The sequence below is a fragment of the Aedes albopictus genome, chromosome 2 (assembly GCF_035046485.1).
Source record: "Aedes albopictus strain Foshan chromosome 2, AalbF5, whole genome shotgun sequence".
Classification (NCBI taxonomy): Eukaryota; Metazoa; Arthropoda; class Insecta; order Diptera; family Culicidae; genus Aedes; species Aedes albopictus.
Genome location: NC_085137.1, coordinates 499,288,188 through 499,314,937, shown reverse-complemented (window position 1 = coordinate 499,314,937; position 26,750 = coordinate 499,288,188). Strand labels below are relative to the sequence as shown.

The following is a 26,750-nucleotide window of genomic DNA, read 5'->3' as shown; positions in this document are numbered from 1 at the left end:
TCAAAAAAAAATGTTCCAATCATTAGTTTTAATTTCTTCTTAAATACAACAAGTGAACTTTAAACAAATTATTGAAGGCATAACTTTTAAATTTTTACATGTTTCACCCGGTTAGCCTAAACGCAACAGAGTAGGATTTTCCAAAAGTGCTCTCTCCCGCTGTGGTCGACATACCCGTGTGTTTTGTCGGCTTCTCATGACAGAGTCAAACTCAGGACGCCCGTCAAACCTATGTCGACATAAACGAATTTGACAGCTGTTTATTTTCGTATCCGCAGTTCGGGCGCGATGTTCACGTAATTTCTTGTGCCGGTCGTCTGTTTTTTCGCGATTTTGAGATAAAGTACCAAATTTTGTGACGTATTTTAGTGTGGAATTGTCGGAAATCAATTCGTCGAAGGCGGGAGCAACTGGGAAACTAGAGTTGAATTGTTTTTGTAATGGGTGGAGTCGATACCAGCAAGTGGAAGCCACGACGAACTCACGGCACGGTTATCAACAAAGCGCGTAACAAATTTGCCTGGGCAGTGCTGGCCATCGGGAGTGCTACGTTCGCTGTTTATTAGTAAGTTTTTCTTTCCTCTTGTGTATTGAATCCTAAGGTCATTATAATAATCCTATTTTGTTTGCAATTCCAACAGCTCCATCATCAGCTACATTGGAGGAGACGAGCTGAAACAGCGATTGCGGCGGAACTTCCTGGAGCAAACCGAGGAAGAAATCGACCGGCGGAATTTGATGCGATTCAGTCTGCTGGCGCCCAAAAAAGGCGATACCATCCGAAAGCTGCTGGAAGATCAGGAAAACGAACGGACGGAGAAGTAAAAATGGCAACCAGCAACAGCAGCAAAGGCACTAAAATTAAGTACGCTAAGTTAAGACTTTTCAAGCCATCGTCATCGTCCTCGTCGTCTTCGTCTTTGGCTTCTGGCGGCAGAAGTCAACCATTGCAGGAGCATGAAGGGTAATATTCTTACTTAATCGTTGTTATTTACCGTTGAGGCTTTTAGACCAAATCCAGGAAATAAAATGTAGACAAATATTACAGAAGAAATCCATATTTTGTTTTGTAGGACACATCCGAAGACTCCCTCAAGTGAATCGATCGAGCGAATGGAACAAGAAATCATCAACCTCTCCGATTCGGAGGAACGCAACCCAGCAGAGCTTGTTGGCGAACCCATCATCAAGCGCACACGATTCGACGAAGTAGACAAGCCAGTGGAGAAACCAAAATTGCCCAAATTTCCCAAAAAACCTCTTGAGGATGGCACGGAAGGAGTAATAAGCAAGTTTTTCAAAACCTCCGAGGATGACTTCGAACCACCTAAACCGGAAGCTCCCGCGAAAGCGAAGACGAAAACCCAACGAAAGGCAACTGTCCCTAGAAAGCCTCGGGCGCCTCGCAAACCCAAGAATCAAGCTGACATCCGGAAAGTGTTCCAGAAGTACAAGGACAACGATGAAGGCCTTCTCAAGAACCTCATGCTGGAGCACACGCTGGCGGACCGGCTGGATCCGGACGAGTTCCAGCTAGCTGTGGCGATGTCACGATCGCTGGTCGATCAAAGCGGCGGCGGTTCCCAAGTGGAATTGAACGCCGAAGAAGTCGCTGAAGCTTCTTCCAGTTCCGGTTCTTTATCATCGGAGGAACGTCGAATACAGGGAATCAGGACCACGCTAGAGCATTACGGATTTAAGTGCAAGACCAGCTACTACGATTCCGATTTGAATGTGATATTTGGCAGTGCGCCGAAAAACGCGAAGAGAAGCAAACACAAAAAGCCCAGCATGCTAATTCGGAGGGATTTTGAGGACACAGTGGGGTTCATGGAACGTCAGGCCAGGCGTTTGTTCCCAGGGGATTTGGACCGACAATTTCCAGAATTCAGTGAGAGTGATTTAGGTTTGCGGACTTACGGTAGTACGGTGTTCTTTACAAGTCAACATGCTGGAAATAGTTGGCAGGATCGAAGTGACTATTATGTAGAATTATTGGTTGATATGAGTGAAGTGAAGGCAGACTATCTATTGAAGAACTGGAGCAGGATTCCCGGAAGAGAACCGACGCCAGAACGGCGACTGTCAGATAAAATACCTTGCGAAGATGAAGAGCCGTTGTTATCCCCAGCAAAATCAGAAGGAAAGGAACTACTGGAAGATCCGGAAGACTCACTGTTGGACATGAATACCGTTCCGGAAGAGTACCGCCACAATGAAGTTCCGGTACACCTGAGGGTTCGCAAGACACCTGAGGGCAAAACGACAAAGAATGAAACAACGGCCGACGAAAACGAGCACAGATCTGCTTCGCCCGATCTCTTCGGATCGGACAGTGATGCGAGAGACGATCCGATGGAAGTGGAGGAAACGCCCCGTACTGAAAGTCAGCCAGAAGCAGAAGATGCCAAGTTCCTTACGGCGCAGCAGGGGAATGAAGTGGCACCGGAGGATGTTGAGCCTGTTGAGTCATTGGAAGGCGTTGTTCGTGCAACAAGCTCGGAAAATATTTTCGAGGACTCGGATCCCATCATCGATTACGAGATGTACAGCAGCGAGGAAGGTAATTACTAGAAATTTCCGTATTGATTTCTAAATTAGTACTGAATGAGCTCTTAACCTAAATGGTTTGAAATTTTGTTACTTGATATAATTTTTTTTATTAATAAATACTGGATTTGATTAAATTGCAAAATATTTCGGTATTTTGTTCTATGATGCTGAAGCTAATGACTTTACATTTGATTGCATTCAGTTCCATTCCGTTTGATACGCACCAAGAAGCTACAACGTCGATGTCCTGTTGCAGAGCGGCACAGTCTACTAGTGAACTTATAATCCAGTAGATCTTTAGGTCGTCAGCGTACATACATGAGGTGATGAGAACTGATTCGGTGGCTCAGATCATTGACGAATAATATAAATATCAACGATCCGAGATGGCTACCTTGCGGAACGCCTGAAGGTGTCGAAAAACGTGTTGACTCAACGGATTTCAATTTAACATATGCAGATCTACCATGCAGGTATGAGCGTAGCCAAGAGATAAACCAATCAGGAAAACCTAGAACGTTGAGTTTTCTCAGTGCTAGATCATGAGGAACTTTATCAAATGCTTTGGAAAAATCCACGTTCAAAATGTCCACTTGGCAGCGCTTGTCTAAACTGGAATTCAGCAAGCTAGTGTACGCCATTAGGTTATTTGTGGTGGACCGGTTTTTCACGAAGCCATGCTGGTATTGCGAAATTATGGGCTTGGCAGCAAGGTACATTCTTTCGTGAACCAATAGCTCGAGTGTCTTCGCTAGACAGGAAAGAATCGAAATTGGCCGATAGTTTTCAACGCTATCACAGAGAACAGACATCCAAGTCCAGTTCCAAAACTATGTAACTATGTGTGAATTTAACGGCCATTTGAAATCGGCAACACAAGTGGCAATAGCGTGGCACTGCAATCGGTTAATTTCCCATACTAATTTAATTCACCACTTGAAATGTTTCAAGTCACCACTGACTGTGGCAATATGGTGTTTGATGGCGTTAGTGTTGTCATCGTGTATTGGTTTGCAACCTTACTCAAGCAAAGATTCAAATCCTTACACAACTTTCCGAATGAAATTTGTTCATGCCTGGATGTCTGCAGCATACCCAGCCTTTACCGTGCCACTTGTGTTGCCGATTACAAATGGCTGTTAAATTCCTTACACAGTTTCGGAACTGGACTTGAATGTCTGTTCTCTGTGCTTTAAGTTCTGATCTACATTACCCTAATAATGGCCCCTCAAAGCCTAAGCGCGCATGGGCCTACCAAATAAATGAACTAATAATAAAAAAATACATTACCCTAATAATGTCAAGGATTGGCTTTCAAGTTTCAAAGAGATTCCAAAATATTGAGTTAACATTCTGCAAGGAGCGCCCAACATAAATCTGATCTTCACAAGTTCCTACAACATGCTTCCATGTGCCAGTCGATGACAAAGATTGCCAACTAAGAGTTGTGTGCCATGCTCGTAGTGCAGCGTGGGAATTGTTGTAGGTCTGACTTGAGTAAGATCGAAAAGGTACGTCACGAGCATCTGTTTACAAAGGAGGTTATACAGACAAACAGGCGTCTCACTCCAATGAGAGTCTAACAAAGGTAGGGAAGAAGATACTTCATGCACAGAGAACAGACATCAAGGCTAGAACAAATTTCATTCGGAAAGTTGTGTAAGGATTTCAATCTTTACTTGAGTAAGGTTGCAAACCAATACACGATGACAACACTAACGCCGCCAAACACCAAATTGCCACAGTCAGTGGTGAATTGAAACATTTCAAGTGGTGAATTGATTTAGTATGGGAAATTAACCGATTGCAGCGCCACGCTATTGCCACTTGTGTTGCCGATTTCAAATGGCCGTTAAATTCCTTACACAGTTTCGGAACTGGACTTGGATGTCTGTTCTCTGTGCTTCATGTGCGTGAGATCCGTGTCTGGTGCAAAACATGTCACTACAGTAGACGTTCGGTCGGTGCAAACGGTTTAACTGCAATGCTTTTTAATTGCAAGCCCGGTAAGTGCAACAAATTTGCAGTTATCGCACCGCCAAACGTCAAAATCGTGCGCCATGTTAGCCCTAATGATCAGTCGAATGAATTTTTCGTTCATTTTACGTCAATTGATGGCTTGTTGACACTGTCAGGCGTTGCAGTTATCGATTTTTCGTTCGCTAAGTGAAACGTAAACATGTTGCAGTTATCGAACGTCTACTGTACCACAAGCAAAGCGAGCTCCCATTAGAACGCGTGTCAAATAGTGACGTCACTATTTGTGTTTACATTTTTATATCGTTACTAATACATAGCCATCTCTTCTTCTTCCCCACCTGTAATATACTCTTATTGGTCTCACTCTGCTCACTTCCAATCGTTTCCTTTTTTAACGGATTATTCAAATATTCCGTAGTATGCAAACCGCTCGCTCATGGCGCTCGCATCGTTTTTGCTCCTCACAGCAAAAAATATGGAAGTTAAACAGCACGTAAATTGAAGATCAACTGAAATTTGCGACAGAAAAATGTAAATCACCTACATTTAACATCAGCCGAGCAGCCCGCTGCTGGTCAGACGGCTTGTTTACAGATTTTAAAGCATATTCGCTTTAAATTTACATGTATCTGCTATAAACCATGCCAGCCACTCTCCGTCGTCAGCTAAAGAATGACTGCTCGCAGCTGTGGCGGTTTCTCCGTTGTCTCTCTCAGTGCTCTTTGCTGCAGTCGGAGCATGTTGGGAATGCGTGCATTATGGTAGAAGCATCAGTTTAACTTTGACTGTCTGCTATTCTCTGCTTTGCTCTGAGCTGCCTGAATGTAAATTCAAAGTGGAAAATATTTGATTCTAATATTCAATTTCATTGAAACAAATATATTCTGCTATTCTGCTATTATCAACGCATCCCCTGGCTTTCGCCCATCTGCGTTGTCTTTTCACTAGGCAATACGTCTACCAATTGGTGTTTATGGGCTTGCCGGACCAAGTCATGTAGCTAAGCCAAACAGCCCACCTACAACTGTTGGGTAGGCACCGTTTTCCCGCCCACTGGTCTTTTACAGCTAGTTGTAGGTGCATGTGTGCGTGTAAGTGTTGGTGTATGTGTGTTAGTGTTGGTGTATTGTAGGCGCCAACTCGTTCTAATCCACTCTGATTGCTAACACCCTATTGAACCATTACCCTCAAATCTGGCAATCTATGAAATAGAATGAGTTAAGCACCTGGACATAATAGTCAGTTAATTAAACAAGGAATATTAGTATTAAAGCGAAGATACAAAGAAGCTACGCCACGAACCTCGAGAGCACAAACCCCAAGAACCAAATGACAGGCTGCGGGAATAGTCGATCGACTGGCCACCACCAGTGAACAACCAATCGAGCGAACCCTCCAGCACAAACCGCCACCAGCTCTCCAGACCTGTGCCCAACAAATCCGAGGCACAGCCCAGCCATATCTTCACCTTAAAACCAAAATCTAGATGGAGAGCACAATACTTCCCAAGTAACCACGCAGCTCGGGCCGCAAATCACGCACAACACGTCACAAATACGACAAACACTACCCCGTCCGTACAACCGAAACCGATTTAGGGTAGAGAAGGGTCTCTTTTCACTCCAAGCCGGACTCAACTGCACCCACAGGGTAGCGCACACCACACACACTGCACTCATGCATCCATCACGACCCGAGCCGCACGGTCACCTGGGTTGCTTCTATCTGCATGACCTCACCCAACCCGTAACACAGAGTTTAAATCCCTCTCTTGCATTACAAAGCAGTCCCTCTTCCCCAAGTTTGTGCGTGGTATATAGCTGAAGAAATCGTCATCAACCAAACCGCCAACAATGAGCACTCAATGGTGTCGTCAGAATCAATGACGACTCCTTCAGTCCCAAACCCAATATCCTGCACTACCCAAGTAACCACAATGCTGAAGCCGTGCGCACTACACGTACGAAGTACATAGAGACCTACCCGCACCGCCTAAACAAACGACCAACAAGGCCGAACACAAGCGAAAAGCAGCGCCAAGACTGTTGAATCACGACTATACCAGTAGGTATAATCGCAATTCAGCAATCGTAGATCCATTCCCCGCTCCTACTCAGCCCTAACGATCCATAGCAATGCTTGCCAATATATGCACCCCACACACGCAACCCTCACAACCCAACAGTATGGTCACTTGAGTATCCCTGGGATTTTGATTACATGATGGTCAGGGATCACAGCCATCAAAACGTTCCACACTTTGCCAGGGCTTGCGACCTGTAACCATGATGATTTCCACTATGGGAAACCATGATGGCTAGCGGTGTTAATTTCATTGAAACAAATATATTACTACTTTATTCCAAAAATATTTATTTTTGAATCAAAAAACACAAATTATTGAATCAAATACAAAATTTATTTATTTTAAAAATAACATTATTTGATAGTAATATATTTCAAAAAGGCCATAAAATATGTTTTGAATGGATTACCTTTGTCGATTGATTGCGATCTAATAAATACTGAGAGCATAAGATCGAAATGCTCTCAATAGTTATGAGATCGTATTCAATAAAAGCAGATAATCCAATGAAAATGAATAAGACTTTTAGGAGACAATATTTGCGCTATTTACATAACCAGGCAATCTCAACAATAGTTTTTAGAATTTTTCAGTTTTATATTTTTCGATGATGGACCTTATTCTTTGTTGATGTTTGTAGCACGTAAGCTCTTGTGCAGTTGCCCAATAGTTGCCTCTTGTTACATTAGCAACAGCCGGCAGAGGTGAAGGCGACGTAGTTACAGATGTAGATTCAGCGGAACATCCAATAGATAGCGGAGGAAGATTCTGTCAAACAAAAAGGGTTTCCTTAGCAAATATAATTTTATGAACAGCAGTTGATGCTTACCAGGCCTTTTCTTTATTACGACATGATGCACCTCATCATATCCGCTAGAAACGGCTGCGGAATGAGTTGCAGAACTTCCTTGCACTCGATTATCCTGTGTTGCTGTTATTCAGAAGAAATTATATGAATTTTAGAAATAAATAATATCTTTCACTCTATTGTACTTACCAATGAAAGCACTCTCTGTAACATCCGACAAACCACACGTTTTCAATAAAATAAATAGGGTATTGGTTCCCTTATTAAGCATGTGGCTCCCATTTTCATCCTACGAAAAACAAAGGATTGAAGCGCTGTTTGTTTTGTTTCTTATTTTTGTATTTTTTGTTAGAAGTGAGCACGCATGAAAACAAAAAGAACGAAATCAATCGGCGCCGTATTCGCTTGTTTTCGAATAGGATGAATATGGGAGCTTGAGATTACTGATGGTACACATACCCTATGTATTATGTTTTAACTGCGATCTCTTGATCAAAAATTTCGTCGAGTAAGTTATTTGTTTTCGCTTTACAACAATAAAAAGAAAATGGCACCGGATAAACTTGTGCAAAATGTTATATTTATTTCAAAGTTAAATATCACTTTTTCAAATCAAAGACACAACGACTTTGTTTTTAATATATTTATTTTAGAATCAAAGTCGTTTAGTATTAGACTCAAATATCAATATGCTTTGATTTAAAAACAGTATTGGATTTGAATCAAAGTGGTTATGCATTTGATTCAAATATGCGACATTTTTTTGCGTGTTGATGAGGACTACGGATAGTGCCTATGACATTGAGGCCAAAATTATCAACGGAGCTCAGGGTGTCTACTACCTGGAAAAACCTGGAAAACCTGGAATTATCAGGGAATTTTACTCGACCTGGAAAAATCCTGGAATTCTCAGGGAATTTTGGTGGCAATCAGGGATTTTCTGCGTTTATCATTTTAATACAAATTTTCAGTTAGAAATGCCTCAAAGCGAATAAAAATTTCGGCTGCGCCGCTATTAACTACCCGCTAGTTAAATATTATTTATCAGATGTAATGAATATCTGACGTTGAAGCTAACTTGTACTTTTTTCACAGCAATCTCCTATTTTATGTTTTACTTATTTCGGAAAACTGAGTTGACATGCTTTTATTGTTAGGATTTCAAATTCTCAAAACTTTCAATATATTGCAGCGTTAAATATTTAGTGACATAAATTGTATAAGCTATTTTTTTTTTATTTCCATGTGAATGAGCTTACTGTCTTGCAAAATTTATTGAGGTTTGCATAACAAATTCACAATCGCTTGTAGATGTTGGAAAATACCTGAAGGAACTTAAAGATACATTTTGTGCGTAGTTCCTAAAATTCCTGCAGAATATTATTGATCAATTGGAACTTCTGGCGGATTCGATGTTAGTATTTCTAGCGAAATTAACTAGATGACTTCTGGAAGGCCATTTCTGAAACGTTTTTAGAACAACTTATAAATGATTCTTAACAATGTTTGGTAGAATTGATTGATTTAACTTTATTATAGAGATTTTCAGCCCTTGGCTGGTTCGTCTCTTTTTGAAAGAATGTTCAACTCTCTCTTTCCCATAGTTGCTTCTGAGCTCCACATATTTTAACGAACTCGAGAGAAACTATTTTCGATGGACATAATGCACTAGTTTTGAAACATGATTACCAACTCATTAGTATATTCTAATTGTCAATCACTTGTTCCAAAAGTGAAACTATTAACAACCAGAGCTATCGAATTACAAATTTTTTTCTATTAATTTTGAAAGTAGTCCATCTGTAACAATGTTTGTTCATATACTTTTGGTAAAACGATGTTTTAACGTAAAGTAACACAGCGTAACAAAAAATAACGTTTTGTCTCTCTCAAGAGCAAACTTATGTGTCTCCGAAGGATTTTGGGCCGCTGAATCCGAATCTGGGCTCAGATTTGTTCTAACACGTCACTATTTTGAGCTATACCTCAATTTATAGGGCAAAATATGCGATTTTGGGCTTTTTTGACTGCAAGCTATTAAGCAAGGTTTTTATTTTTTTTAGCAATCAAAAGGTTAATTGGTCAATTAACATCTAAATTAACGACTTATGCAAAATATTTCGTTTTACCAAATCGAATTTGATAGTTTTAAGCGATTTATGTTAGGTACGATATTTCCCATACAAGTCATCCTCCAAAAGTTGCATGCAAGTTTTCATACTAACATAAAATGCTTAAATCTATCAAATTTAATAAGATGAAACGAAATATTTTGCATGAGTCGTTAATTTAGATGTTAATTGACTAATTAACCTTTTGATTGCTTAAAAAAATATTTCCAAGCTTAATGGCTTGCAGTCAAAAAAGCTCAAAATCGCATATTTTGCCCTATAAATTGAGGTATAGCTCAAAATTGTGACGTGTTAGAGCAAATCTGAGCCCGGATTCGGATTCAGCGGCCCAAAATCCTTCGGAGACACATAAGTTTGCTCTTGAGACAAAAAAATGTTGCGCTGTGTAATTGTTCAAATATGTTGTATTTTCTCCACAAGTTAAAATATTCTGAAAGAATTAAGAAATTCCTCTAGTTGAATTTATGTGGACATTTTTAAAATTTTCAAGTGTAACTGGCAGTATTATTTGAAGTAAATTCTTTTGAAATTCTGAAAGGATTTTCTGACTGATATCCTATAAATATATCTAACATTGTTGCTAGCAATTTCTATAAGTAGGAATCACTGGGGAGAAAAATCTAGCGAAATACCTGAAAAATACATACTTGAGCGATTCGTTTGCGAAACCAATGAAGGTCTTCGTGCGCAATAAACTGAAGCTATGCGTGAAAGGTTTCTTTGAGGATTAGTTTAAAAGCGTTAGCTGCAATTTTTAAAATGTCCGACAATATTAAAAAAAAATTGCACAGGAACTACTCGAAAAAAATTCTGCTGGAACGGCCAAGCTTACATTTTATAAAAATATAGTGTAATTTCTTGTTGTTTTCCTTGCTAAGTTCCTTCATAAATTCATGAACAAAATTTTCAACAAATTATGCAGAAAATTCTTCAAAAGTATCACCAGGATGCCGGCTGTTCGGGCTCTAAAGAAGTTGATCATCAATATTAATTCCTATTCCCGATCAGCCTAGATAGCCGTGTAGTGGCGGTAGCAGTTACCTCAACTGGCTAAGAATATCACTACGGATTGCCTAATCCGGTGGTAAAAGTCCACCAAACAAGCGACCCCTAATTCATGGTGTTAAGCGTACCGTGCCTAGGAATGAATGGTTAGGGGGGTTCTAATAAAAACTTAACCGTGAACGGAGCCTGTGGAGTACCAGGGCACCCTCCACAGTATGTTGCCCTTACTGTGTTAAACGGAGCAATGACGCAGTGGACCTTATTTGTCTCCGGGATAATCGGCCACTTTTCTTACGTCTCAATTCCGAGGTTTAATAAAAGTGGGTAAATGAAATTATTTTATGGCGGGAATTAAGTTCATACAGGTAAACCTTCATCACGCAAAAGGTGCTTCTGCTGTGTTGAGTCGAAGGTTTAAAAAAGAAGGACTGGAAGTGGCGCTTATTCAAGAGCCGTGGTCCAACAAACGAAAGATTCTTGGTATTCTGACACAAAATAGTAAACTATTTTATGATGAGCAACAAGATTCTCCCAGAACCGCTGTCTTAGTACGCAAAACGTTAAAATGCTATCCTATTACAGAGTTTATCAGAAAGGACATTGTTGCGGTCATGGTAGAGGTACCAACCACTAGAGGTAAAACTGAGATCGCTGTGGCTTCAGCTTACTTTCCTGGTGATGTTCCTGAGGTACCTCCTCCTGAGATCGCATCATTTGTTCAATTCTGTAAAGAAAACAACAAATCGTTTATCATTGGCTGTGACGCCAATGCACATCACACGGTTTGGGGTAGTACGGATATTAACAGTCGAGGTGAGTCACTATTAGAGTATCTGTCTTCTAACAATATAGACATTTGCAATAATGGTGATAAACCTACTTTCTCAAATGTAATCAGACAAGAGGTCTTGGATCTAACACTGTGCAATGCTGCAATCTTTGACAAGATCACAAACTGGCACGTGTCAGATGAGATTTCTCTATCTGATCATAAACACATAATCTTCAATTGGAGTGGTGGAGATTACTCTAGAACCGCATTTAGAAATCCCAGGAGGACAAACTGGGATCAATATGTAGAATTGTTGAATACGCATTCATTTACAATGGGAGAACCTATTGATTCAACCCAAAAGTTGGAATCATTTTCTCAAAGGGTAAATGAAAGTATCATCAATTCCTTTAACGGAAGTTGTTCCACCATACAATCGTCTTCTACTAGAGACGTGCCATGGTGGAACTTTAAACTGGATCGCCTTAGAAAATTTTCTCGTAAAATGTTCAATAGAGCGAAACAAACGGGAGATTGGACTCAGTACAGGAAAGCCCTGACTGAGTACAACAACGAAATACGAAAATCTAAAAGAAAGTCTTGGATGCTGACATGTGAAAACATAAACAGCACTCCTGTAGTTGCAAGACTACAGAAAACGCTCGCAAAAGATCATTCAAATGAATTGGGAAACCTGAAGCGCGACGATGGAGCTTTTACCAAAACTCCTCGTGAAACTTTGGATTTGATGATGGAAACCCATTTTCCGGGTTCGGTTCTAAGTGTGGATTCCAATGATACTATATCTCTGGAAGGTGAAGGATGTCCTAGTATAAACTCTTCGGAGTCAACTAGGACAATAAACACCACCTCAGATTTAGCTGATGAAATCTTCACGAAGGCCAGAGTGGAAAATGCAATTAGATCTTTTCAGCCTTTTAAATCTGCAGGAGTTGATGGAATATTTCCAGCACTGATTCAAAATGGAGAAGCGGTGTTGGTACCATCACTAATTGAGATGTTCAAGGCTAGTTTAAGATTGAATTACGTTCCATCAAAATGGAGACTTGTAAAAGTTATCTTTATACCAAAAAAGGGGAAGCGAGACAAGACGCATCCCAAAGCATACAGGCCAATTAGTCTTTCTTCAGTTTTGTTGAAGACTATGGAAAAGGTTTTGAAGGATTTTATCAATTCTTCTTACATAAAAGACCATCCCCTATCTGACTTCCAGTTTGCTTATCAATCTGGTAAGTCAACGGTTACAGCACTTCATTCGCTAGTAACAAAAGTGGAAAACACGTTTTCAGCAAAAGAAATAGCTCTATGCGCCTTTTTAGACATAGAAGGAGCATTTGATAATGCCTCCTATTCATCTATGAAGCGTGCCATGGAGAACAAAAACTTCGACCAATGTATCATACATTGGATTTATACTGTGCTTGCAAAAAGAGAAATCACCTCTGAGCTGGGAAGTTCTTCTATAACAGTAAGGGCAACGAAAGGTTGCCCTCAAGGAGGAGTCCTCTCACCACTATTGTGGTCCTTAGTTGTAGACGATCTTCTAAGAAGCTTGAAGGAAAAAGGTTTCGAAGTTGTGGGCTTTGCAGACGATATAGTCATAATAGTGAGAGGAAAGTATGACGAAACTGTTTCGGAGAGAATGCAAAGGGCCCTAAACTATACACATTCATGGTGTATTAAGGAGGGCCTTAGCATCAACCCGTCAAAAGCCGTAATTGTCCCTTTCACTAGGAGAAGGAAGATCAACCTAAAAGCTTTTCGGCTTGGAGGGATACAAATTCATCCTAGTGATCGAGTCAAATACTTAGGTTTGATTCTGGATGCCAAACTGAACTGGAATGCTCAAATTGAGTCCGTGATCGGTAAGGCAACAAGTGCGTTCTGGTTATGCTCCAAAACTATTGGCAGGAAGTGGGGCTTGAAACCAAAAATAATAATGTGGATTTATACTGCCATAACCCGCCCAAAAGTGACGTATGCTTCGTTTGTCTGGTGGCCGAAAACGAAAGAGGCTACCACACAAACAAAGCTTGCGAAAATTCAACGTCTTGCGTCCATTGCTGTTACAGGAGCGATGCGAAGCACTCCATCAAAAGCTTTAGATGCGATTCTCAATCTGCTACCTTTGCACGAGTACGTGCAATTAGAAGCAGAAAAGGAATTGCTGAGACTTGAACGAGTTGAAATGTTTATGCCAGGTGATCTTGTAGGTCACCTGAGCATTTCACAATACTTCCAAAATAGGCCAGTAATGAAAATGATTAAAGACTGGATGAAACCTGTGGAGAACCATGATGTTCCTTACAAGTTGCACGAAACAACTCGTGCAGATTGGGAAGTCGGAGGTCCCACTGTTCGTCAAGGGTCAATCAAATTCTTCACAGATGGCTCAAAAGTTGGAATAAAAACGGGAGCGGGAATCTACGGCCCTGGAATACAAATTTCAGTGGCGATGGGACACTATCCTACGGTGTTTCAAGCAGAGATTCTTGCTATTTTGAAATGCGCAAATATCTGCCTTGAGAGAAAATACAGAAACGCAAATATTTGTATTTTCTCAGATAGTCAAGCTGCACTAAAAGCATTGTGCGCTTACAAATGTACTTCAAAGCTTGTCTGGGAATGCATTCTTTCACTGCGCAGGCTGTGCCAAGGGAATTCAGTAAACTTATACTGGGTTCCAGGTCACTGTGGCATTGAAGGAAATGAAATGGCAGACGAGCTTGCTAAAAGTGGTTCCAATTTACAGTTTGCTGGTCCAGAACCATTCTGTGGTATATCAAACTATACAATTAAAATTGACCTGAAACGCTGGGCTGAGCAGAGGGTGATATCCAATTGGATGGACGTCAAAAATTGCAATCAGTCAAAACGATTTATAACACCAAATGCTTCTAAAACCAAAAAGCTCTTAGAGCTCAACAAGAGAGCTCTATGTACATACACTGGCCTAGTAACTGGACACTGCCCGAGCAGGTATCACTTGAAAAATATTGGCCATATTCAGAGTGATATCTGTCGTTTCTGTAATACGGAACGTGAAACCTCGGAACATCTGCTTTGCAGTTGTGGTGCTTTATACACGCGCAGGCAAAGATTTCTAAATAGTGGTTGCTTGCAACCCAGTGAGATCTGGTCTGCAAAACCTGGGAAGGTCTTGGAGTTTATTAATTCCATTGCACCTGACTGGGAGACGACGCGTCGTGGCAGTAGCTGATTACTTGACACATGGTAATTAGCTGGCTAGATGCGAATATCAAAACGGGACATGCCACAAAAGTTCAGCCTATTGGACGCAGTGGCTTAATTTCCCCAACAGGGGAGGAAAAAAAAAAAAAAAAATCACCAGGATTGTATTAAGAATTTCATCAAAAAATCATCTCGTGCTTCCGTCCTAAATGCTGGGGGAATGTTCTCCTTAAATGTCATTATAGTTGGAACTAGAAATTTCCGAAAAAGTAGCGTTTCCACGTATTTCTAGAAATCTGAAAACATGTTTAGTTTAGTCGATTTGTTAAACCTGGAATTATTTTCAAAAACCTGGAAAAATCCTGGAAATATCAAGGAATTTCATTTTCATAATTGAGTAGACACCCTGGAGCTGCACATGCGCAGATTGGCAGAGAAAGTTTCTTTTGACCTTTGCCATTTGGAACGGAAAGCCAACATTTGAATTGGAATTTGAAAACAAAACACTACTACACAGGTAGTTGAATTGGTCTATGGATGAGACTTACCTACCACAAGTTAATCCAAAAATAAACAAAAAACCGTAAACAGTGGAAAAGGTATTACATACCGCATATTTGTTTCATTTTCTATTTAGGAATTTAGGTACGCTAAATAAGGTAAGCCAAATAATGCAGGCTAAGTGATGTTTTGTTAAAAATGTTTTGTTAAAGTCGTCAAAGTTGTTCCATTTCTATGGAGATAAATATTCATCTGTTTGTACTCATTCGCGAAAGGGTTACGAGAAGTTTCGATGGATTCGACACACACCTACATACATCTAAAACACAATATCAAATTTGCTCACATGGTCCAAATACAGGAAATTGTATTACATACATTACATGTATATTATAAGTATCTTTGTTGGAGTTGCAGTCCTAATTAATTTTTGCAGCAGTAACTTCTGCTGAACGCTGCTCAAAATGCCTTTCTTGTTTAGCTCTTCATGTCAAACTTCTCACGAATTTTACTGATAGATTCCTTTTTTCTTTCTCTGCCTTCTGTCAGCAAAGATGCATACTTCCTTTTCGGTACAGCACGACCGTAGCGAACATCATTTGCCCGAACAACAGCCACCTCCCGACAGGAATCGAGACAGCTCGAAGGATGTCGTTGTGGTGCTCAGTTCTACCGATGACAGTAACAGTAATCAGCTCCCCGACCAAGCTGGGCCACGTGTCGAAGCGGCGGTGACAGGGGCATTTCCTTCACTCGGGAAGGATTTTTCCTTTCATGCACTGGCGATGAAGCAGCGGTTGAGTGAGGTATCGGGCAACGGAGGGGAGATAATTGAAGTGGTGGATGATGATGACACGAGTAAGGAGGAACGGTACGACGAGTCCCAGGAATCTTCGAAGTCAGTTAAGAGGGCAACCGATGTTGGCATTCGTCAGGTGGGGAAGCGAACATCCGACAATTTCGTTGATTGTGGTATTCACGAAAAAGAGCAACGTTTCGATAGATCTGTGTTTCCTTCACCAGGGAAGCAATTTTCTTTTCATGCACTGTCGGTTATGAATCAGGACAATATGAGTGAGAATGAAGATGTGGAAGTTGTTGAAGCAGTCGAGGATGGTTCAGAAATGGTTGAAGATGATAATTCTAAATTTTCTGATTCACAACAAAAAGAACACACATCAGACAATCAAACCAAAAATGATTCCAATGTAGCAGAACAGCATGTCGATGATATAGTCATCTCTTCGTCTAGTAGCACTGTTGCACCCAGTGAAAGTCAAATCTTAGAAGGCTATGAAATTGAAAAAGATGGAGAGGACAATACTCGTGAACGAGTCAATGAATCATGCGATTCATCTACTTGTGAGGACGATCCCGCAGACGTACTTGTAATTTCTGATGATGAAGTGAACTATTCCATCCGTCAGGACTTTTCAATTCTTTATAACGTTAGTCCGCTATCGCCTACTGCTGCCAATCCCGGTGAAGCATCGAATGCTGCTTCATCCCCAAGTATGCCATTAAACGGTGATGATCTCGACGGCACCAAAGTCTACTTCGATGTAGATGATTACAAAAGACTGAGTTCTGGAGTTGGTAATTCAGATGAACATCAAAACGAATCCCCGATAGTATCAACAGACGTTGGTGCCGAACCTAACCCAGCGAACGAAACCAATCGAGCTGACAATACGCTGGCCTTCTTGGATGGCATAATCAAAAAGTTTAACCTGCCCACCACGTTAACAAAGCAATCGACCCACGACGAAACGAAGCCTCCCGATCTGGACGAATACATGAACAATTACGAAATCCCGGACTTTTCCGACGACAATCACGACGATATCGGGGACGACGTGCAAACAATTCCGGTGGAAACGCCAGCGCCGATTCCATCGGAACAGCTAGACTTAGAAATCGAACATGTACTTAGCCAAGCGCGGATGACATGCACTCAGCTTGAGCAACAACGGCAGCCACCACGTGCTAGTCCCATCAGACGAACGACGTCCGATTCCGTGTTGCTAGGCAGCAAAACAAGCAAACAGCCGCCTACTGCGCAGCGTAGGGCCGGGTTCGACGAAAAGTTCGAAGACCTTGCCAAGGATGCTCCATCATCTCAACCAGTCGAAATCGAGATCGAGTTGGACAGCGTGAGTCCACGACCCGACTATGACGGCATGGAGTCGCCTCTGTTGCACCGGGAACTGTTCAAATACGGCATGAAACAGTTGAAAAGGAGTAAAGCTGTGCAATTTTTGAACTTCATCTACGACCAGACGCATCCGATGGTGGAAGTCTTCGATGTGGATGAATGTAATTGCGATGGCGATGACGCTGAAGGCGTGGATGTAGGTCTGAGCGATGTCGATGAGATGAGGCCGATATACAGGGGAGATAATTCCGTGCCTTCGGAAATCGAAGGCGAAGACTACATTCTTCCATCGAAGCCGAGAAAAAAGGTATGTAATGCTAACAATAACATATTTTGCGTATTCTGATAATCATTTTGTTGTATTTCCCAATTAGTAAGTGAGTTGGGCGCAATTTCGTTATACCATTGATTATAATATTCAAATTCGTGGTAATACCTTTGGGATATTCTTTGGGAATCCCTGAAGAATTTCCAATGGGAATCCCTGCGTTTTTTGTGGTATTCTCTTGAGGTGTCTTGTGGGAATCCTTGAAGGATTTCCTATGGCAATTCCTGAAAAAAATTCTGTGGGAGTCCCTGAATTATTTCCTTAAGAATACATGAAGAATTCCTATAGGGATGCCTGAAGTTTTCTAATGAGAACCCCTGAAGTATGCGCCTGAAGGATTCGCTCTGGGAATCCCTGAAGAGTTTCCTGTGGTAATCTCTGAAAAGTTTATTTTTGTGAGATTTCCTGAAGAATTTCCTGTTGAAATCTTAATACGATTTCCTCAGGAATTTCTGATGAACTTCTTGTGTTCTTCTGAAGGAATTCCTGCAAATAATTTTCTAGGGGAATACTGGTAGTATTTCCTGTGGGAATACCTGCAGGATTTTTTTTTGTTTCCCTAAGAGGTTACCTGTAGGAATTCCTACATGGGAATCTCTGGAGGGTTTCTTGTAGGAGTCTCTAGAGGGTTTCTTGTAGGAATCTCTGAAGAATTTGCTCTGGGAATCCATGAAGGATTTACCGTGGAAATTCCTGAGTTTTATTTGCGGGAAGTTTTAAAGGCTTTCCAGTAGGAATCTTTGAAAGGTTTCTTGAGAGATTCTGCCTGAGAATCTTTCAGGGATTTCTCCAGAATTCTTTCCGGGATTCCTCTTGGAACTTTATTACTTTTTTCGGGAAGTTAGGAATTCCTGCCGAAATTCTTTCATTGATTCTTGTCGAGATTCCCTCGGGGATTTCTTCGCGGGTTGCTTCAAGTATGTTTTCCGGCATTCTCAGGGTTCCTTCCGAGTTCTTTCACGGATTATTACTGATATTCCTCTAGCATTCTTCTGGGAGTTTCTCCTGAGATTCTTTCAAGCATTCTGTCCGATATTCCTTCAAGATTTCTCGCGGGATTGCTTCCGGCATTCTTTCGGCTATTCCGTCCGAGATTTTTTTTTTTAGATATTCCTTTGGGGATATCAATATTCAATATTATTAGGGATTTCAATATTCAATATTCAATATTATTAGGGATTTCTCCATTATATTCTACGTTGATTGTTTATGAATTTTTTTCCGGGGATTCCTTCGACATATCTTTCAGGATTCTTTCCAGGATTCCTTTATCGATTCTTCCGGGGATTTTTTTTATTGATTTCTTCGTTGGTTTTTCCAGGTTTCCTATAAAGGTTCTTTCCGGGATTCAGACAGAGATAATTTGTAGGATTTTTCCGGGATTCCTGCTGAATTCTTCCAGGTATCCCTCTCAAGATTCATTAAGTGAATCTTTTGTGGATTCCTTCTGAATCTTTTGTAGATTCCTTCAGAAATTTCTCTCATGAAACCTAATTGATTCGTAGTTTCTTTAGGAATTTATCTAGGTATTCCTTCTAGGGATTTCTTCAGCATTTATTTAGCGATTCCTCCAAAGATTATTTTAGGTATTTTTTCCGGCACTCCTTTAGGGATCTCCCGGAATTTCTTCAATGATTTCTGCCGAGATTCCTTTATAGATTTCTCCTGGGATTCCTTCCGGCATTCTTTCAGGTATTCCTCCCGAGATTCATTTAGGGATTCCTCCTGAATTTTTGTCAGAGATCTTTTCCTTCCGGAATTCTTCCAGGGATTCCTGCATGATTTTCTCAGGGACTTCTCTTGAGTTTCGTTCGGGATTACTCCAAGAGTCTTTCATGGATTCCTCTTGGATTCTTTCAGCGATTCCACAAGGGATTCCTTCGCCGATTATTTAGGAATTCTTCCCGGAATATCTCCAGGTATTTGTTGCTTTACTCCTTCAGAGATGTCTCCCGGAATTCTTTGAGAGATTCCTCCCGTCATCTCCTACGATATTCTTTTTAGGATTCCCGCTGAGATTTTTCCCGAGACTGAATTCATGCAGATAATTTTCTCCAGAATCTAACGAATAGAAATTTACCCGGTATTCCTTCGGGATACCTTCGAGATTCTTTAAAACATTTTTCCAGGCTTAAATTTAGGGATTCCTTCCGAGATTGTTTCAAGGATTTTTTTGGAATTCCTTTAGGATTTTCTCGGGATTCCTTTATTGACTCCTTCAATGATTTCTCCTGGGATTTCTTTATAGATTTTTACGGTATTCCTTTCGACATTCTTTCAACAATTCCTTTCGAGATTTATTTAGGGGTTCCTTTTGTTGATTCCTCCTGGATTTTTTCAGGGATTTCTTCAGGGTTTCTCAGGAACATCTCTGGAGATTCTTTCGGGGAATACTCCAAAAGTCTTTCAATTGTTCCGGGATTCCTCCCGGAATTTCTCCAGGTATGTGCTGTTTTTCTCCATCAGAGATTTCTCCCGGATTTTTTTTGAGAGATTTCTCCCCTTATTTCTTCCGATATTCTATTTAGGGTTTCTGTTGTAACGCTAGTATAAAAGTATAAAAATAGGTCTAGAGACAATTATTAGATGTTGAGGACCTATATTGAGGATTATTTTGAAACTAAGCCATAGACTTCATACTTTTCCTTGAGTTCATGTTCATTTTATTGGAAATTATAACATACATGTATTCAGACTAAAAGGACACGTTCGGTGTAGTACTAGAATTGAGCTAAATTTTTGTATGGTGAGAAGGATAATTCTCTGTTTCTGCAACGAAATCGTGGGTATTTTGATTCCTTGCCTAATTTGATGCTGTTTGAGCAAAACTTTGAGTAACTGTGTTGTTTAAGTTGCAAGAAACGGAGAATTGACAATAAATCAGCTCATTACTACAAATCTAGTACTACACCGAGCATGTGCTTTTGGAAATTTCAATTTTTTTTGCATACTTTACATAAGCTGATACAGTTCCTGAAGAATTTCCTTTGTATTCCTGAATTTGCTGGTCCTGAGAGGTTTTTTTTTGTGGGAATCCCTGAAGGATTATTTGTGGGAATCCGTTAAGGATTTTCTGTAAGCATCCTGTGGTGACCCTCCACATCCCTTAAGGATTTCCTATGGGACATCCAGCAGGATTTATTTTGGGGATCACTAAAGGCTTTCCTGTGGGAATTCCTGGGGAGTTTGTGAGGAAATTCTTGAAAGGGTTTTCTGCGGAAGTCTGCATCGGATTTCCTGTGGGAATCTTTGAAGGATTCCCTGAAGGAATCCTCAAAGGCTGCGTGTAGGAATCCCTGGAAGATTCCTGTGAAAATCACCGAAAGATTACTTATGAGAATCACTGACGGATTTCCTATGAAAAGTCGTGATGTATTTTCTGTGAGAATCCCCGAAAGACTTCCAATTGAAATTCCTGAATAATTTCTTGTGAGAATTCCTGAATGGGTTTCTGTGGAAACTCTGTACAACTTTCTGTAGGAATTTTGGAAGATTTTTTTATGTGAAACTCTAAAGAAATTCCTGTAAGAATCCTTTAACCCTTTCAGGACGGTTGGGTCATTTGCACCTCGCTGACGCGTTCTACAGCGGCGAGGTTGATGAAGAAAGTCGTCCCGAAGTGGTTAAGGTTTCCTTAGAAAATCCCTGGAGGGTTTCCTGACGAAATACCTATGAGAGTTCATATGAGAAGGTCGGAAAAATTTCCTGCGGATATCCCTGAAGGGTTTTGTTGAATCTCTGAAAAGTTTTCTGTGGGTTCCTATCCTCGAATGATTTCCTGACAATTTGCAAAGTGTGACTCTTTATATATTCAACTTTTGCTAATATTTGAGTGCGCAAATTTCAGGAGGAACATGAAGGTTTATATCATTTCAATATTTCTATCAACAGACTTTTTGGTGCGCCGTTCCTCTCCACATCGCGTTCCACAACATGGTCTTCGAGAAGCCTGAAATTCGTCGCCAGATGCTTCGGTATGAGCCAATCGATTTGGATGCGATCTTCTGTCATCTAAAGGAGATCGGCCTGCGTTACGAGAGCAATGTGAGTATTAATAACTAAGTGTTATTCTCGAAAGAACCTATATCTAATTTTTTGTTTTCCGATAGGATTTGATATCGTTTTTGGACAAACGGTGTATCACTTTTCGGACTGTTCAGGGCAGTGGAAGCCGTACTAAGAAAACGACCACTAATCAATCGCAAGCTGCACGCAAAACGGTCGGAACGTGACGAACGGAGATCCTCGTTGAACAACAAACCTTCCTTTTTGGTATGTGTTATACAGTGGTTCAAAAGTTAAAACATCCTTAGAGGATCAATGGTTGAGGGAAACCAATCTACTTGTTGTGACATGTTTTTTTTTGTACAATGATCTGTTCTTATTCCATGGGATTCCTACAACCGTAGTTGTTAATACAATTTTATGTTACTTGCAAAATCGTAGTGATTATTTATCTATTTTGATTGTTTGCTGTAATTAGTGCAGCAATTACGACTGTATTGAGTTCTACATGGAATTGGGGCCGAAAACGAGTGTAGCATAATAAGGACGTGATGTGCTTCTCCCTTGAATATAACTCAACATATATCAACTACTCCACATTGCTTTAATTTCATCTATATTGATTGAGAAACCCATTAAAATGCATCATTGTTAGCTATTGGGGACTACGAAGGTGATGATTTTGTTTGTGGTTTTCTGGACATACGATCTACTTCTAATGAAAAAATAAAGAACGAGAAACCTCTCCGAAAGGCTGACCCAAGAGAAATCTGAGATAGTCACCAGTAACTGACAAGGGAAAGGGACATACAGGTTAGCTTTCTTGTCTCTAACGGAAATGGCCCATGATCTGACATAACTCCTATCCTAGCCCTAGCGATGTCAAACCAAGGATACCCAGAAATAGCTCCGAAAATACATAGGTAGTAAAAGCCGAAACGTGACCACAGATGCACCAATAAAAATGACAAACCTCAGCTTCTTCTGAAGAAACCTTGATAACTCGCGAACTCCAAAGAAGAACGATATCCATCCGGAAAAGGTGGTTTCTCCGAATAATGCCAGTTGAGGCAATGGGTCAACCGAAAACCGAGTACAAGTACAAACTAAACTCATGCAGGTTGGTATGATGACGGCCAGCTCTCTTCTAGAGTAGATACTCTAATGCATAGGTTCCCAAACTTTCAGGTCGTGCGACCCCCTTTTGCCAACAGACATGACTCAGCGAGACATTATGACCGCCAGGATGATGGCTCTGTATAACCATTAAGGGAAGCGCTGAGATAATCATTGCTAAATTATGTTTTCCTGGTAATGCAGCCGATATTCCTCTCCCAGAGATAGCAGTTCTTATCTCCTGCAGCCATAACCCATAACAAACTCTTTGTGATCGGCTATGCCGCAAATGCACATCACACCATAAGTACATACTACCATAAATTCTATAGGTGAGTACTTCCTACAGTTTCTTTCATCCAAATCCTTAGACATATATGTATGTGATATCGGTAACAAGCCTAAATATGAAACTTTGAATGATCCCTTTGGCGTCGCCTCCAAGTAACCGCATCCGGCCCGAACCAGTTCCATTCTATATGGCATGGGACGTTTTATAGATATTTTCTAGTCAGCATTTTTAATATGCTTTATTCGCAATAACATTTTGTCAGTTCACCAGCAGAGAGCTTTGCATATAGAATTATATGTATGTAGGTTAATTGAGTTTCACTTAACGAAAAACCCATATGAGTATGGTTTACACTGACCCTGGGTAATTCCTATACTTTGCTGAACAAAAATAGCGCATAGCGTTCACCACTGGACTGCGCACTTACCGCAGAAATTTCTACAAGTTCAAAAACGTAAATAGAAGTACGTAATTGCATCAAATCAAGCTGGTATCTTCAGCGCACTATTTATTCTATCCAATTATGCAGCGGAATAAGTGACATGAAGACACCGAATTGATTTGATGCAATAGTTCACTTTAATTTACGGTTTTTGCACTCGTGACAATTTTTGCGATAGTCGTCCAGTGGTGAACCTAATGGACAATATTCTGTTTTGAGTTGGACACGCGATGCAAAATTGATACACTGATAACGTTCCTGATAATATTGCCTTCCGCGCTCTAAATTACTTCCACCAACACTTTGACCTGGAAATTTGCTCTAAGGAAATCAGCAATTTGCGATTCCAAGAAGGATTTAATCAAATAGCATGTTCGGGATCGGTGATGTACCGCAGGTGTCGATAAGATAAAATGTACAGTAAAATGACTAGTCTAAGATTGGTTAATTACTACATAGTTGCTGCCGCCAAGCTGACCTTCCTTATCAGAAAAGGTGAAATATTCTTGGAAGTGAGTTGGGCATGATGGAATCAGTTGCAGTTTTGATTTCTGTTTTTTATTTAATTTCCGTGGAATTTGTTATTGTTATTGTTATTTATTTTCAGCTAAACTTTTTGAAATAGGAAAAAAAGCCCATTTTAGTGAGTTTCTTTCAATGGAATTGGTAAAATCAATCAATCCACCTAAATAATGTTTTTTTAAAGTTAAATAAGTCTGAAGAATATTGTTAAGGTGGCATCACAAATCCAATCACAAAGTTGCATACATACTTTAGAAGCACCAATATGACGAACGAAGCATCGTATATAATTGCATTTACATTATTTATACTCTGGATGAACAAAAATATTAGTATATAGTATGTGGTTCTTCGTTTTAGATAAAACAATGCTCCAGAAATGCTTCTGAGATTTCGCCAGAAATGTCTGGTGGGAGCCTTCCAGGATTTTTTACTGGGTGTCTTTAGACAGTTTTTGCTGGGCATCCTCCAAGAATTCTTGGGGTACACTTGAGAGTAAATACTAGATAAATCGAAGCTAGAAATGCTTAAAAAATGTCAGCAAGAGAAAATTCAGCATTTGAGTAAATATCTGGAGCAATCCTTGAACTAAACCCTGATGGTGTCGCTGGAGTAACTTATGAAAGAATTTCTGGAAAACCCCTTGAAAATTTTTATACTGTTTCAGAAATTATAAATACACTTTGTTTATTAAATTAAATGAACTATTCTAATGATTTTTGCCAACTTGTTTCAGAGTATAGCATATTGTACTCGATATTTTCATTACCTATCAATTGTCTTGAAATTTCAAAGAACATTCGAGTTCTCTAACAAATAACTAATTTTTTGCATTTGCACAAAGGTGTTTTTTAATGATTTCAACATTATTTATCACTAAACACCAAAAATTATCTAAATTTTTGGCACATTCGCTTTCTCAACAAGTTGTCTAAGTAATGCCTTCATCAAAATTTGGGAAAAATCGATAAAGGCATTCCCACAACATTTTTTCGGAGATCAAGTTCTTTTTTTTTGTGAAGCGGACCTGGTGTGATGGTTAGAACACTTGACTATCACGCCGAGGACCTGGGATCGATTCCCACTCCCGACAAACTCACTACATGTGGGTTCTTCCTTCGGAAGGGAAGTAAAGCGTGGGCCCCGAGATGAACTAGCCTAGGGCTAAAAATCTTGTTCACCGCAGCAGCCCATCGTATCGAACAGCTCTGCGTTGAGCCACTGTGAGCCACTATCTCGGCCCAATGGCCTGCTTGACATGGGTAAGGATGACATGCAAGATTGAATGTAATATGCAATTGACGTAGATAATTTGTTTTGATCTCGAATATCTAATAGTGAAAAACAGGTGAATTTATGAGGTAAATTTAATGTAATTTATTTGGCTATAGAAGTTAATTCAAATATTTCTTGTAGAATTAGGAAAGAAAATCTTATCTCTGTTTGCGAATTGATTATAATTAAACTAAATCGGAGACTAAAATGTAAGTACTTGCTTTAAGCGCAGTTTCGAGTTCAAAAGGAATCGCTCAAGAAACTTCTTGAGCGATTCCTGGCAGAAACTTTCAACGGTGGCTGCCATTTGAATTGTCATTTCTTCGCTACTGCGTACTGCGATGGAAGAAAAACGGTTTCTTGGGCGATTCAGGCAAGGAATTTCCCATGCATCAAGATAGGCCGAGAAATTCCTTCTGAACTGCAAACAGCCCTTTGAGCTGAACAGACTCCAAATTGCGAGTTTCTGCTACGAGAACTCCGAAAGAATCTCTTCGCAACAAATCTCGTTAATACAGATAAAAAAATCTTATTTTTTAAGGTTTTCTACGGAACATTAGAACTACCACACAGTTTCTTACCTTTCCTGAACGCATTTTATATAAACAAACTTATTTTTTCAGTTCATACGATCCTTCAGATGGCAAAGCTTGTCATACCATAAAAACGAATGCAGTAAGCAGTAATTAAGACATTCGTTTGCTTAACGTTTGTTGCTACTGGTGTTATTGAGAAATTTCAAACAAAAAAAAATGTATTGAGAAGGCCCGTAATGGTGGTTCTTGATCAAATATTCCAGTAAAAATTACTCTTACCAATCGAGAAATATCTTTTATTCATCGATACAGCCATTTTTATTGTGTTTGGAAATTAAATATTTTATCTGTGAGATTTTTTTCTTTTCTACTATGCTACATTTTTTGACCACTTTGTGCAACTCCAAATTTTAAGCATCTAGTTTACAGAGCCCTATTTTTTAACTTATACCAGAAACATCAACATAATTGGTATTATTTGCTTCGTTAGCATGTTTACTATAAGAGCTAGAAGAAACTTTTTAGGAAATTATGCTCAAATTGAAATGGCAGTTAACCGTTAGTGTATTTTAATTTCTGAAACAGTCTATAAATGAATCCTAGCAGGCGTTTCTGGAGAGGTTCTAAGAGGATTTCTGGGATGAACTAAAGTGGAAAAACTCCTTGACGAGTCACAAGAAGAATTATTGGAAGAATTTTAGAAGACGTTCCTGGAGCAGTTTTAGGCAAACTCCCAGGAGGAATCACAGTAAGAATTTCTGGAAGAGTCTGAATTTATGAAGAAATTTCTTCGGTAATTCCCACTATGATTTCGCCAGGTATTCTGGTTAAGACTTTTAAGCATTTCCAGCTAGGTCTTATCCAGTATTTGCTTTTAAACGTCCTCCAGCACGAACTGTTCAGATCTAATCTCTTTAAATCACAAGAAAAAAATCTACAGATATTCCAGTAGACATTCTAAGAAGAATTTATAAATGAATTCCTGAAAAAAAAAATCAATTGGAGGGGGAACTACAGCAAGAATTTTCA

General features: G+C 40.0%; 2 protein-coding genes across 2 annotated transcripts; both read left to right on the top strand.

The window, feature by feature from the left end:
* Window positions 1-262: 262 nt before the first annotated feature.
* LOC109408898 (uncharacterized) lies at window positions 263-1,054 on the top strand. The gene is made up of 2 exons (XM_062854406.1): window positions 263-565; window positions 642-1,054. The coding sequence occupies exons 1-2, from the start codon at window positions 441-443 to the stop codon at window positions 823-825; spliced, it is 309 nt and encodes a 102-aa protein (XP_062710390.1). The 5' UTR covers window positions 263-440; the 3' UTR covers window positions 826-1,054.
* On the top strand, window positions 828-22,135 carry LOC109622400 (uncharacterized). The gene is made up of 5 exons (XM_062854405.1): window positions 828-964; window positions 1,074-2,563; window positions 15,600-17,512; window positions 21,425-21,577; window positions 21,643-22,135. Exons 1-5 carry the CDS (start codon window positions 828-830, stop codon window positions 21,763-21,765), a joined length of 3,816 nt encoding a protein of 1,271 aa, XP_062710389.1. The 3' UTR covers window positions 21,766-22,135.
* The last annotated feature ends 4,615 nt before the right edge of the window (window positions 22,136-26,750 follow it).

Bases quoted from the DNA above. Each gene is read 5' to 3' on its own strand.
- LOC109622400 (XM_062854405.1), top strand. From the start codon at position 828: ATGGCAACCAGCAACAGCAGCAAAGGCACTAAAATTAAGTACGCTAAG. The intron at 965-1,073 runs GTAATATTCTTA...TTTGTTTTGTAG, and splicing joins CCATTGCAGGAGCATGAAGG to GACACATCCGAAGACTCCCT. The intron at 21,578-21,642 runs GTGAGTATTAAT...GTTTTCCGATAG, and splicing joins GCCTGCGTTACGAGAGCAAT to GATTTGATATCGTTTTTGGA.
- LOC109408898 (XM_062854406.1), top strand. From the start codon at position 441: ATGGGTGGAGTCGATACCAGCAAGTGGAAGCCACGACGAACTCACGGC. The intron at 566-641 runs GTAAGTTTTTCT...CAATTCCAACAG, and splicing joins GCTACGTTCGCTGTTTATTA to CTCCATCATCAGCTACATTG.